Source organism: Physeter macrocephalus, chromosome 3 (assembly GCF_002837175.3).
Source record: "Physeter macrocephalus isolate SW-GA chromosome 3, ASM283717v5, whole genome shotgun sequence".
In the NCBI taxonomy this organism is placed as follows: Eukaryota; Metazoa; Chordata; class Mammalia; order Artiodactyla; family Physeteridae; genus Physeter; species Physeter macrocephalus.
In genome coordinates this window covers 27,825,258-27,836,470 of record NC_041216.1, presented here as the reverse complement: position 1 = coordinate 27,836,470, position 11,213 = coordinate 27,825,258, and the positions used below count along the sequence as shown (strand labels likewise).

The following is an 11,213-nucleotide window of genomic DNA, read 5'->3' as shown; positions in this document are numbered from 1 at the left end:
ATCATGTTGGTTCTTCCATGCGAGCTGTGTGACCCTCAGAAAGATGCTAAACCTCTCTGGGGCTCAGTTTCCTCATCTGTGAAATGGGCCAAGAACACCCCACAGGGTGAGGGAAAGATTCCAGACACCATACCAGGCCTGCAGCATGGAGTGGGTTCCACCAACGGCCCTGAAGAGAAGCTGGCGGGCCCTTCCCCCACTGCCTTTCCCGTCTGGCTCTGCAGTTTCACACGTGCACCTTCCCTCTATCAGCAAGGGACTGGGGACACCAGGCCCCACTGCACACAGGAGGACTCTACCTGGGGGGTGACCTGGCCCACTGAGGGAGGGGCAGAAGGTCACCCCTGACTATGAGGCTGCCACACCACCTGTCTGTCACCTTCTGGAGCTTGGGTCCTGCAGTGACTCCCTGCCCAGCTGCTAGGATGAAGCCTCTATCTGGTCCTTGCCCCTAGACCCTGCCCTGTCCAGCTCCATAGCCTTCAGGGGCTGGGCTGGAGCCCTATCAGTGGGAGGACTTGTCTTTGAGTCCAGACGTCATTCTTGGGCTAGGCCTGGGGCATAGCCTCACAGACAGGACCCCAGGCTGCCTCGGTGGACCCTGGACCCTTGCCGGCAGGCTCTTCAGAGCAGCCCTCACCTTGACCTTCCTCAGCTCCTGGAATCAAGCCCAACTCCCCAGCACACATTCAAGGCCTGCCCTGCCTCCCGACTCAAGATCAAAGCCAATTCTGCCACACTAAATCCCCCTGTCCATCCTGGGACCTGGACCCACCAGGAAGCCTGTGGCATGTCACCCCACCTTCCATACCCTCTGCATCAAATGGGTCTCACTCAGGTCAGGAGAGGAAAGTCCCCTGCCGTGTGACAAAAGACCCTGGTCTCTGCAGCCACCTGCCGTGGGTTCAGATCCCACCATGGATGCCCCGACTTTAGGCGGGTCATGTGACCGCTCTGAAGTTCCGTTTCCACCGCGGTAAACTGGGGAGGATGATGATGCCTCCTGAAAAGACCGGGGGTGAGGGTGCAACCGCCTAATGCCTGGGGCACGCGCAGCCCCAGGGCTGCCCCAGAGCCCACGTCCCCCCGCCAGGCTCCCGCCACCCGCCAGGCTCACCCACCAGCACGGGGAAGCCCATGAGGCAGTCGTATATGACGACGATGGTGGCCACCAGGCCGGTGATCTGCAGCGAGGTCCTGGCGGGCTCGGAGCCGTCGATGGAGGAGCGGCGCTTGCCCTGCGCGTCCTCCACCACGATGGTGGGCACGGTGAAGGCGTGGCGGTCAGCCCGGCGCCCCACCCGCGCCGCCAGCGTCTGGAAGAGGGCGACGGCCGTGCAGACCGCGCCCACGGCCACGCTGCCCCCCACCAGCAGCAGGAAGCAGACGCCGAAGCCCAGGCCAATCTCGGCCACGATGAAGTGGCAGCCGTGGGTGTAGAAGCGCTCGCTCGTGTCGTGCCAGCCGACGGCAGGCAGCGCCGACAGGATGAAGGACACCATCCAGATGCCCATGACCGTGTGCACCGCCTGCTTCTTGGCGTTGCTTAGCCTGGCACGGGGCGGGGCAGGACAGGGGGACCTGGCGTCACTCACAGGGCCTCTCCGCAGGCCCCTGGGGACCGGCAGAGGGTCCTCAACCGCCCCAGCCCCGCGGTCAGCACGTCGCCACGTGTCCTCCTCACCGAGCCCTTCTGTCCCGGCCACTGTACACAGCCACGTACACCTACACGCGCTCGCCCCCGCGACCCCAGCGCAGCATGGGTGCGGCACACCGCGCAGGGACCCTGTCCCCACACCGAGGGCAGCTGCGCGCTCGGGCACCCACGTCCCCCTCTCCAAGGCCACCAGGGGTTCAGGGGCAGGCGGGCACACGCCCGGGAGCTCACCGGTAGTTGACGGGCCAGCGGACCATCCACATGCGGTGGTAGGAGAGGGAGGTGACGGAGAAGCAGGTGGCCAGGGTGAGGGTGTAGAAGGTGGAGACGAAGACCTTGCAGAGGCCCTCGTTCCATTCGTAGTCGGGGCGCTGGCGCCGCAGCTGCACCACGGCGTAGGTGGCGATGGGCACGGCCACGTTGAGCATGTGGGTGGCCGCGAGCGTGCACAGCAGGAACTCCAGGGGCTTCCACTTCTGCTTGGCGCCCACGCTGAGGATGCCCCACGCGTTGGCCAGCAGGGAGAGGCCCCCACAGGCCAGCCAGCCCACCGCGCTGCCAGGCAGCCGCCGCTCATCGCTCATGGTGCAGACGGGCGCTGGCCGGCGGCTGGGCATCCTCCGCAAGCCGGGCCTCAGCTCAGAGCGGCAGCCCTCACGCGTGGCGGCCTGGGGACGCCAGGGACCGTGAGCATCTGCAGTGGGTTCGGGGGAGCCAAAGAGCTCTCAGGGACTCTCCCGTGGGCTCCGGCAGTGAAGCTCTTGGGGCTCTCGGGAGTGGGAGACAGAGGGGGTCCCCTCGTGCTCCATTGCCTGTCTGGCCCCGGCTTGGGCGGGGCTGCTCCGCCCTCCTCTCCCCTCTGCGGAACCGCCCGGCTCCCGGGGACGTACGCAGGGTGCTCGGTAAGCGCACATCCCCTCGCTTCCACCTACTCCCGGTCAAGGTGCGCCATCTAGGCCTCCTTCCAGGCCGCCTGCATCCTCAGGGAAGCCGCCGGGCCGGGCCCAGGTGGGCGCTGTGCCGCGTGCGTACCTGGTCCTGTCCCGGAACCAGCCCTCTCACCATCAAACTCCCCAAACGCACACGCAGCCCACGCGAGGCTCCCCCAGTGCATGTTGGGGGCCCTCACTTTCACTGGCCCCACTTCCTTTGGCCAGTGAGGGCGCGCCTGGAGGATGAGCCCCCTGAACCTCCCCTGTGAGGAAGGGATGCTCTGGGGACCTCTCTCGTGCCCACCTCGGGGAAGGGCGGCGGGCTTTACCCGGGTCAGCCCCCGGCAGGCCTTCCGTGGCCGTGCACGCCTGGCAGGCCCTGGCACTACCCCGGGCTGGGGGCACGCTGAGCTCCAGCGTACCAGCCGTGTGGCCCCGGCAAAGTCCCTGCACCCACGTCCTACTCCGAAACGGGGACGATGAGGCTTCCTCCAGGCGGAGGCTGGGGTGGACCGACGCCACAGGGCGTCTGAGATAACGCCTGGGGCGGGCCCGCTCTCACACACGGTGGCTGCTCTGGATGCCCTGGGCAGCATGGGACTGTGGCTGGTCCAGGGACCAGAACCTGCCCCCAAGGACAGCCTGTGGATAGGTAGGAACCAGGGACCTAGGACGCGGGGCAGGAGACACGTGTTGGGGAGCCGCCCCATCCTGCCAGTGGGCCAGGCGGTGAGTCTCCCTCCGCAGCTCGGCGCGTCCCTGCGCAGAGCACTGGCCGGTCCCTCTGATGTGAGGCCCCCCACGGCAGGCCCCTCTGGCCACAGCCTGGAGCAGGTGGCGTGGGGGACAAGTGCAGTGCTGAGTGCAGGTCTACTGTGTACGCTGCCTACACTTGGGCCCTTCTCACCCTCTAGCCTGTGAAATCTCATTGGCTGCAAATTGGTTGCCCCCAACGCTTATGGGCACCACTGAACCAGACACAGCCACGTGATCCTTCAGGGACTGTTTCCGGCTGGGGGTGGACAGGCCATCGCAGGCCCCCGGCGCTCAGGACAGGGCAAGTGACGCCTCCCAGCCCGCTGCCAGGCTCCCCTGCTTGTCCTGTGCAGGCTGCGGCCTGAGCCCCATGGACACCGAAGGATCTCTGAGCCCTGATGGGTCTCATTCATCTCTGAGCCCCTGCAGCGGGCCTGCCCAGACCCCTGACCCAGAGGAGGAGTCAATCTGGACCACACCAGCACCCACTAAGGGCCTTTTAGTGGGGGCTGGGGAACTTCTGGAGCCAGGGAACTTCCTTCCCAAACATTAGGCTTCTGTTCGCAAAGCTGCCTCCCCTTCCCCAGCCCAGACCCAGCGTGGGAGGTGAGGTGGCCCCGCTGAACCCTCCACCAGCCGTTCTGGTGTCCAGCAAGCCTCCTTGACTTCAGCATACGGAGGCCACCCGGCGCGGGGTGAAGAGCTGTTAGACTCCAGCTTTAGCTCCCCAGCCAGTCACGTGACTCAGCTGGGCCTCAGTTTTCTCATCTGTACGTAGACATGATAGACTCTACCTCGAGAAGTGTGTGGGTAGCCGGTAAGCTATGCCAGGGAAAGCACTTCGAATGGAGCCAGGCACACAGTAAGTGCTCAGTAAATGCTTGCCACGTAGATGTCTGTACCAAAGACCTCCCTGCTCACTGAGCTATGCCGTCACTTCAAGACACTGAGCTCAGAGGTGTGCATGAGCCTCAGACCTGCAGGCAGACGCAGTCACCCCAGCCAGAACCTGCCCAGCTTGGAGGGTGATGAGGCCACAGGGCTACACACAGCCAGGTGGGGTGTCTGGCAGCCTACCAGGGGTCCAGAGCGGGCAGAGTCTGCATGCTGCTGTGGGCCAGAGGCTTACGTCATCAAATAGAAAACCGGCTTCGGCACGCACCTGGTGGGCTGCCACTTATTTCTACTTGCATGGCGCCGCCTTGGCCGTCAGACTGGGAAGCCTTCCCTGAGAAGCCCAAGCAGGCTGTCTGACTCCTGTGACCCTGCGCCCGGCCCAGCCCACCCTGCCCACCTGCTGATTGCTGGTGCAGAGTGGTAGGGAAGGTGCCACAGGCTGCCACTGGTACAACCCTTCCTGGTGCCGGTTCTTCCCTGAGTCTAGCCGAGCAGTGTCTCACTGCAGGGAAAGGCACTAGGTCTGTGGGCAGGAGAATGTGCCCTACAAGTAGAGGGAGGAGGCAATCCTCCTTTGAACAGGCACACTCCCCTCAGTTCACACCCCCAGTGATCTTGTCTGAAGGACTGCCATCGTTCCCATTTTACAGATGGTTAAGGGGAGGTAACCAAGCTTTTAGGTTCCCGAGCCAGGATCCAGACTCCACTCGCCTGACATCAAAATCCTGACGTCTGAAACATTAAAATGCTCAGAAACTTGGCATTTTTTTTGTTCCTTGAGCTGAGGTTGTCTTTCTGGGCCTCCTGCCCCTGCAAGATGGGTCCTACTGTCCCCACAATGCAGATGGGAACACTGAGGCTCAGAGCCCAGTGCAGCACAGGGAGGAAGTATGGCTTTGTGGACTCCAGAGCGCGGTGGCCCTGCGATGGGGGAGGTGTGTCACCGGGGTGGGGTGGAGAGCAAGGTCTCCAAATGCAGAGTGAGAGGGGGCTGGCTCTGCGGAAACAAGGAGTCCCCCTTCCTCCAGGTTGGTGACACCTTCTGTTCATTCTCAATCACAGGGAGCAGGGGACACTAGGGTCCAGACCCCAACACTCCAGGCGTGTTGCCAGGGACCAGAACCTGCCCCCAAGGACAGCCTGTGGATAGGTAGGAACCAGGGACCTAGGACGCGGGGCAGGAGGCACGTGTTGGGGAGCCGCCCCATCCTGCCAGTGGGCCAGGCGGTGAGTCTCCCTCCGCAGCTCGGCGCGTCCCTGCGCAGAGCACTGGCCGGTCCCTCTGATGTGAGGCCCCCCACGGCAGGCCCCTCTGGCCACAGCCTGGAGCAGGTGGCGTGGGGGACAAGTGCAGTGCTGAGTGCAGGTCTACTGTGTACGCTGCCTACACTTGGGCCCTTCTCACCCTCTAGCCTGTGAAATCTCATTGGCTGCAAATTGGTTGCCCCCAACGCTTATGGGCACCACTGAACCAGACACAGCCACGTGATCCTTCAGGGACTGTTTCCGGCTGGGGGTGGACAGGCCATCGCAGGCCCCCGGCGCTCAGGACAGGGCAAGTGACGCCTCCCAGCCCGCTGCCAGGCTCCCCTGCTTGTCCTGTGCAGGCTGCGGCCTGAGCCCCATGGACACCGAAGGATCTCTGAGCCCTGATGGGTCTCATTCATCTCTGAGCCCCTGCAGCGGGCCTGCCCAGACCCCTGACCCAGAGGAGGAGTCAATCTGGACCACACCAGCACCCACTAAGGGCCTTTTAGTGGGGGCTGGGGAACTTCTGGAGCCAGGGAACTTCCTTCCCAAACATTAGGCTTCTGTTCGCAAAGCTGCCTCCCCTTCCCCAGCCCAGACCCAGCGTGGGAGGTGAGGTGGCCCCGCTGAACCCTCCACCAGCCGTTCTGGTGTCCAGCAAGCCTCCTTGACTTCAGCATACGGAGGCCACCCGGCGCGGGGTGAAGAGCTGTTAGACTCCAGCTTTAGCTCCCCAGCCAGTCACGTGACTCAGCTGGGCCTCAGTTTTCTCATCTGTACGTAGACATGATAGACTCTACCTCGAGAAGTGTGTGGGTAGCCGGTAAGCTATGCCAGGGAAAGCACTTCGAATGGAGCCAGGCACACAGTAAGTGCTCAGTAAATGCTTGCCACGTAGATGTCTGTACCAAAGACCTCCCTGCTCACTGAGCTATGCCGTCACTTCAAGACACTGAGCTCAGAGGTGTGCATGAGCCTCAGACCTGCAGGCAGACGCAGTCACCCCAGCCAGAACCTGCCCAGCTTGGAGGGTGATGAGGCCACAGGGCTACACACAGCCAGGTGGGGTGTCTGGCAGCCTACCAGGGGTCCAGAGCGGGCAGAGTCTGCATGCTGCTGTGGGCCAGAGGCTTACGTCATCAAATAGAAAACCGGCTTCGGCACGCACCTGGTGGGCTGCCACTTATTTCTACTTGCATGGCGCCGCCTTGGCCGTCAGACTGGGAAGCCTTCCCTGAGAAGCCCAAGCAGGCTGTCTGACTCCTGTGACCCTGCGCCCGGCCCAGCCCACCCTGCCCACCTGCTGATTGCTGGTGCAGAGTGGTAGGGAAGGTGCCACAGGCTGCCACTGGTACAACCCTTCCTGGTGCCGGTTCTTCCCTGAGTCTAGCCGAGCAGTGTCTCACTGCAGGGAAAGGCACTAGGTCTGTGGGCAGGAGAATGTGCCCTACAAGTAGAGGGAGGAGGCAATCCTCCTTTGAACAGGCACACTCCCCTCAGTTCACACCCCCAGTGATCTTGTCTGAAGGACTGCCATCGTTCCCATTTTACAGATGGTTAAGGGGAGGTAACCAAGCTTTTAGGTTCCCGAGCCAGGATCCAGACTCCACTCGCCTGACATCAAAATCCTGACGTCTGAAACATTAAAATGCTCAGAAACTTGGCATTTTTTTTGTTCCTTGAGCTGAGGTTGTCTTTCTGGGCCTCCTGCCCCTGCAAGATGGGTCCTACTGTCCCCACAATGCAGATGGGAACACTGAGGCTCAGAGCCCAGTGCAGCACAGGGAGGAAGTATGGCTTTGTGGACTCCAGAGCGCGGTGGCCCTGCGATGGGGGAGGTGTGTCACCGGGGTGGGGTGGAGAGCAAGGTCTCCAAATGCAGAGTGAGAGGGGGCTGGCTCTGCGGAAACAAGGAGTCCCCCTTCCTCCAGGTTGGTGACACCTTCTGTTCATTCTCAATCACAGGGAGCAGGGGACACTAGGGTCCAGACCCCAACACTCCAGGCGTGTTGCCCCCCCGCCGTTGGGAAGTTTCTCCCGCAGCCCACTCAGGCTCCGCAGCATTTCAGGACTGGGCTTCCCCCTCCGCCTGGATCCCGGAGACGCTCCCTGCCCGCCCCCACCCCCAGGACACCGCAGTGCAGGCTGCAGGTGTGGCGGGCCTGGGACCCACCGAACTCTCTCCGCAGGGTCTGCGGGCGGGGCTCCGGCGTGACGTCGCGGCCCCGGGCCAATGAGGCTGCACGGCCCCCGGGCTCTATTGCGCAACAAAGAGAACCCAGAACTTGAAAGGATTCCCGGGCTCAGGCTGCCGCCCCCAGGCTGCTCTCCGCCGGCGCTGCTACCCATCAGTCCCGCAGGGCCCCGCTCGGCCGCCGCCCAGGGCGGAGCTCTCGGCGAGTAGCCTCCACATCTCCGCCACGCCCGCCCCCCACCCCCGCGGTCCCCGCTCCTCTGTCCGCCGATTCCCGCCCCCCGCCCGGCCAGGCGCGCGGTCCTGCCCCAGCGGGGCCCCCAGCTCTGCCCAGCCCCGAGGGCGCGTCCGAGCGTCGGCCGCGAGCCGAACGCTGACGGGACTGCGGTCCCGGACGCCTCCCGAGTTACGCTGGGCAGGGGTGGGCCCGGGACCCCCAGACCGGCCATCCCCGCCCCCTGCAAGCAAGCCCCCCGGGGCGGCGCTGCCAGGCTCAGAAGAAGGGGCGGACCCCGGGGAAGTTACGCCGAAGGTCCCCAAGTTGGGGGGAGGGGTGCGCAGCCTTAAGCGGAGCCCGCGGCCATCGGACAGACCCCGTGACCGACCGACCACGGACAGCCCCTCCCCGCCCAGAGTCCTCCCGCCGGGGGTCCCCTGCCCGGCCGCCCCCGGGCCAGGGCGGCGGCGCTCACCCTGCATTCGGGCGCCCGGGGCTCCAGCTCGCTGCTCCCGCCTCCGGCTCGGGCTGCGGCTCCCGCGCCCCCGGGCTGAGCGCGGGCCGCCGGGGACCGCGTGGGTGGCCGGCGGCGGAGCGGCCAGAGGGCCGGGTCATCCTGGCGGCGGCCGCCCGTGGCCTGCGCGTTCCGCTCGGCTCGGCTCGGCCCCGCCGCCCCTCCCTCCCTCCCTCCGTCCCTCCGTCCCTCCCTCCCTCTCTCCCTCTCTCCCTCCCTTCGCGCCGCCGCCGCCGCCGCCGCCGCCGCCGCGCTCCGCTCCCGCCGCTCGGCTGGCTGCGCCCGGGCGCGGGGGCGGGGGCGGAGCAGGGCGCAGGCCTCCGCGGGCGTCTGCACGCCGCCCCTCGGACCGCCCACCCCTCCCCTCGGAGGCGCGGCCCGCCGCGTGTATCTGTCTGTGTGCCGCGCGTTTGTCTCGGACCCGCGGGGGCGCGCCCTCCGCGTCCGCGCCTCCCGGCCGAAGCCCCCCAGGGAGGGCGGCGCCTCCCGCGACGCCTGGATCACGCTTGGGCCTCTCGCTGCCCGCGCGGGTCTGCCCCTACGCCCGACGCCGGCTGCGAGCCTCCTGGGGAAGGCTTCGCGCCGCCGCCGCCGCCGCCGCCGCCGCCGCGCTCCGCTCCCGCCGCTCGGCTGGCTGCGCCCGGGCGCGGGGGCGGGGGCGGAGCAGGGCGCAGGCCTCCGCGGGCGTCTGCACGCCGCCCCTCGGACCGCCCACCCCTCCCCTCGGAGGCGCGGCCCGCCGCGTGTATCTGTCTGTGTGCCGCGCGTTTGTCTCGGACCCGCGGGGGCGCGCCCTCCGCGTCCGCGCCTCCCGGCCGAAGCCCCCCAGGGAGGGCGGCGCCTCCCGCGACGCCTGGATCACGCTTGGGCCTCTCGCTGCCCGCGCGGGTCTGCCCCTACGCCCGACGCCGGCTGCGAGCCTCCTGGGGAAGGCCGAGGCCAGGGGGCCTGGGGCGGGAATGGACAGTGGGGACCTAGGGCCGGCGGTGGGGGGCTCAGGGAGGCCCTCCTGAAGGAAGTCACATCTAAGGGGAGCTGTAGGGGCGGGGCGTAAGGAGGACTGGGGGCCTCTAGAAATTGGGGAGTCGTTCACGGGGGGCAGCCAGGGCAGGAAGAGGTGCGGTTGGGTCCGCTAAGGATTCAGACTTACCCTCGGGCCTTGGGGGGGCGGGGGTTCCACCGCGGGAATCGAGTGAATGGACCACTGGGCTGCCGGGTGGTTGTCCCTCCCCGATGGGCTCAGAAGTGTTCTCTGTGAAGCTGAGACCACGACCACGCAGCTGGGAGAGGCCAGGACCTGCGACCTGGCCCCCCTGGCCCTCTCTCTTCCCTCCCTCAGGAGCTTGCCCTCCACTTAGCACTCCCAGCAGGGCACAGGCTGTCACCTCTAGGCTAGGTGGGGAAACCCATTAGCCCCCTTGATGGGGTTCTCTGGAGACCCAAGTCGCAAGAGAGAGTGGCCTCTGGCATCCTGGCCTCCCATCCAGTCAGAGGATCCTGCCTGCCTCTTCTAGAAAGCCAGTGACCACACACGCCCCGGACGAAAGGCCTCCGGAGTCACTCTGGGCTGCCCTGCAGGGCACTGTCCTGCCCCGCAACCGGGAGCATCCACGAGCGCCCAGCCCTGTGTCCGGAGGAAGGCGGGCATCTGCTCGGGCCTGGACTCAACCAATTGCAGCCAGTGCTGCCTGTGCCACTCCATAGCCTGGCTTCTGTGCCCACCTACACCGTCTCCTCCACACCCCAGAAACAGCTGGGGAGTTAGAAGCAGCTTTTAGGGGGCCCAGAGTGAGTCTTGGGATCAGGTTTTTTTTTGTTTTGGCCGTGCTGCGCGGCACGTGGGATCTTAGTTCCCCGACCAGGGATCAAACCCGCACCCACTGCATTGGAAGCGTGGAGTCCTAACCACTGGACCGCCAGGGAAGCCCCCAGGATCAGTCTCATGAGACAAAAGTAAAAGTGTTTGTATAGCGAGGTTCCGCAATGAAGCAGAGCGGGTGAATGGCGAGTCCTGGGCCGTGCACTCCCCGTGTGTGGCTTCTGGGCGGTCAGGGCCCCTGATGAGCTCTCCGCGGACAGGCCAGCTCCCTGCCCATGTGACCCTGGTTCTAAGTAGGGCACCAGCGGTAGGAGGCTGACACAGGGTAGCTGGTAGTCAAGCGTGGCATTTCTAAGGCAAACAGGCAATCCAGCCATCGAGAGCATCGGCCAGGCCGCTGCCCAGCTGGCAGAAGGCAGCCTGCCCCACGCCTGTGGCCCCAAGTGCACCTCCACGAGCGAGCCCAGCTCACCACGGCCGCCTGTACTAGTGCCCCTGCCCCTGGCTTAGTTGGCTCTGGGGGCAGCTGGGAGATTAGCTTCCAGCAGCCACCGTGAGGAGCCCCAGGGCCCAGGCACTTCGGGGCCGGCGTGGCCGACTCTGGTGTCTCAGACCAAGGCTTTGGCCGGCCTGGGCTGGCTCCCCTCCGCACCACTCCCTGCCCAGGGCACCGCCTATAGCCTTCAGGAAGTTGGCACGGGGTGTGGGTGGAGCTGGGGAGGCTGAGGCAGCCTCCAGGGGGCCGGGGGGCAGGGTGGGGCTGCCGTGGCCTCCTGTGGTCTGTTCCCTCCCCCTGCTCCCAGGCAGGAAATAACCCCGTCAGCCAGGACTGGGGCCCGAGACGGATTCCGGAGGTCCTGGCGGGCGTTTCTGCACATCTGGAGCCACGTTCTCTCTGTCGGGGCCCGAGGGAGCCCTGCGTGAGGCCGTGGTTGCTGGTGGCCAGTCTCATCCCCAGGCTTCGGGGACCAGCCTGGGT

At 65.8% G+C, this 11,213-nt stretch overlaps 1 protein-coding gene across 1 annotated transcript; it reads right to left on the bottom strand.

Moving 5' to 3' along the window:
• Nucleotides 1-941: 941 nt before the first annotated feature.
• Nucleotides 942-8,456, bottom strand: GPR153 (G protein-coupled receptor 153). The gene is made up of 4 exons (XM_028488066.1): nucleotides 8,377-8,456; nucleotides 1,889-2,325; nucleotides 1,118-1,551; nucleotides 942-1,003 (listed from the first exon to the last, which is right to left on the bottom strand). The coding sequence occupies exons 2-4, from the start codon at nucleotides 2,272-2,274 to the stop codon at nucleotides 942-944; spliced, it is 882 nt and encodes a 293-aa protein (XP_028343867.1). The 5' UTR covers nucleotides 2,275-2,325; nucleotides 8,377-8,456.
• Between the last annotated feature and the right edge of the window lie 2,757 nt (nucleotides 8,457-11,213).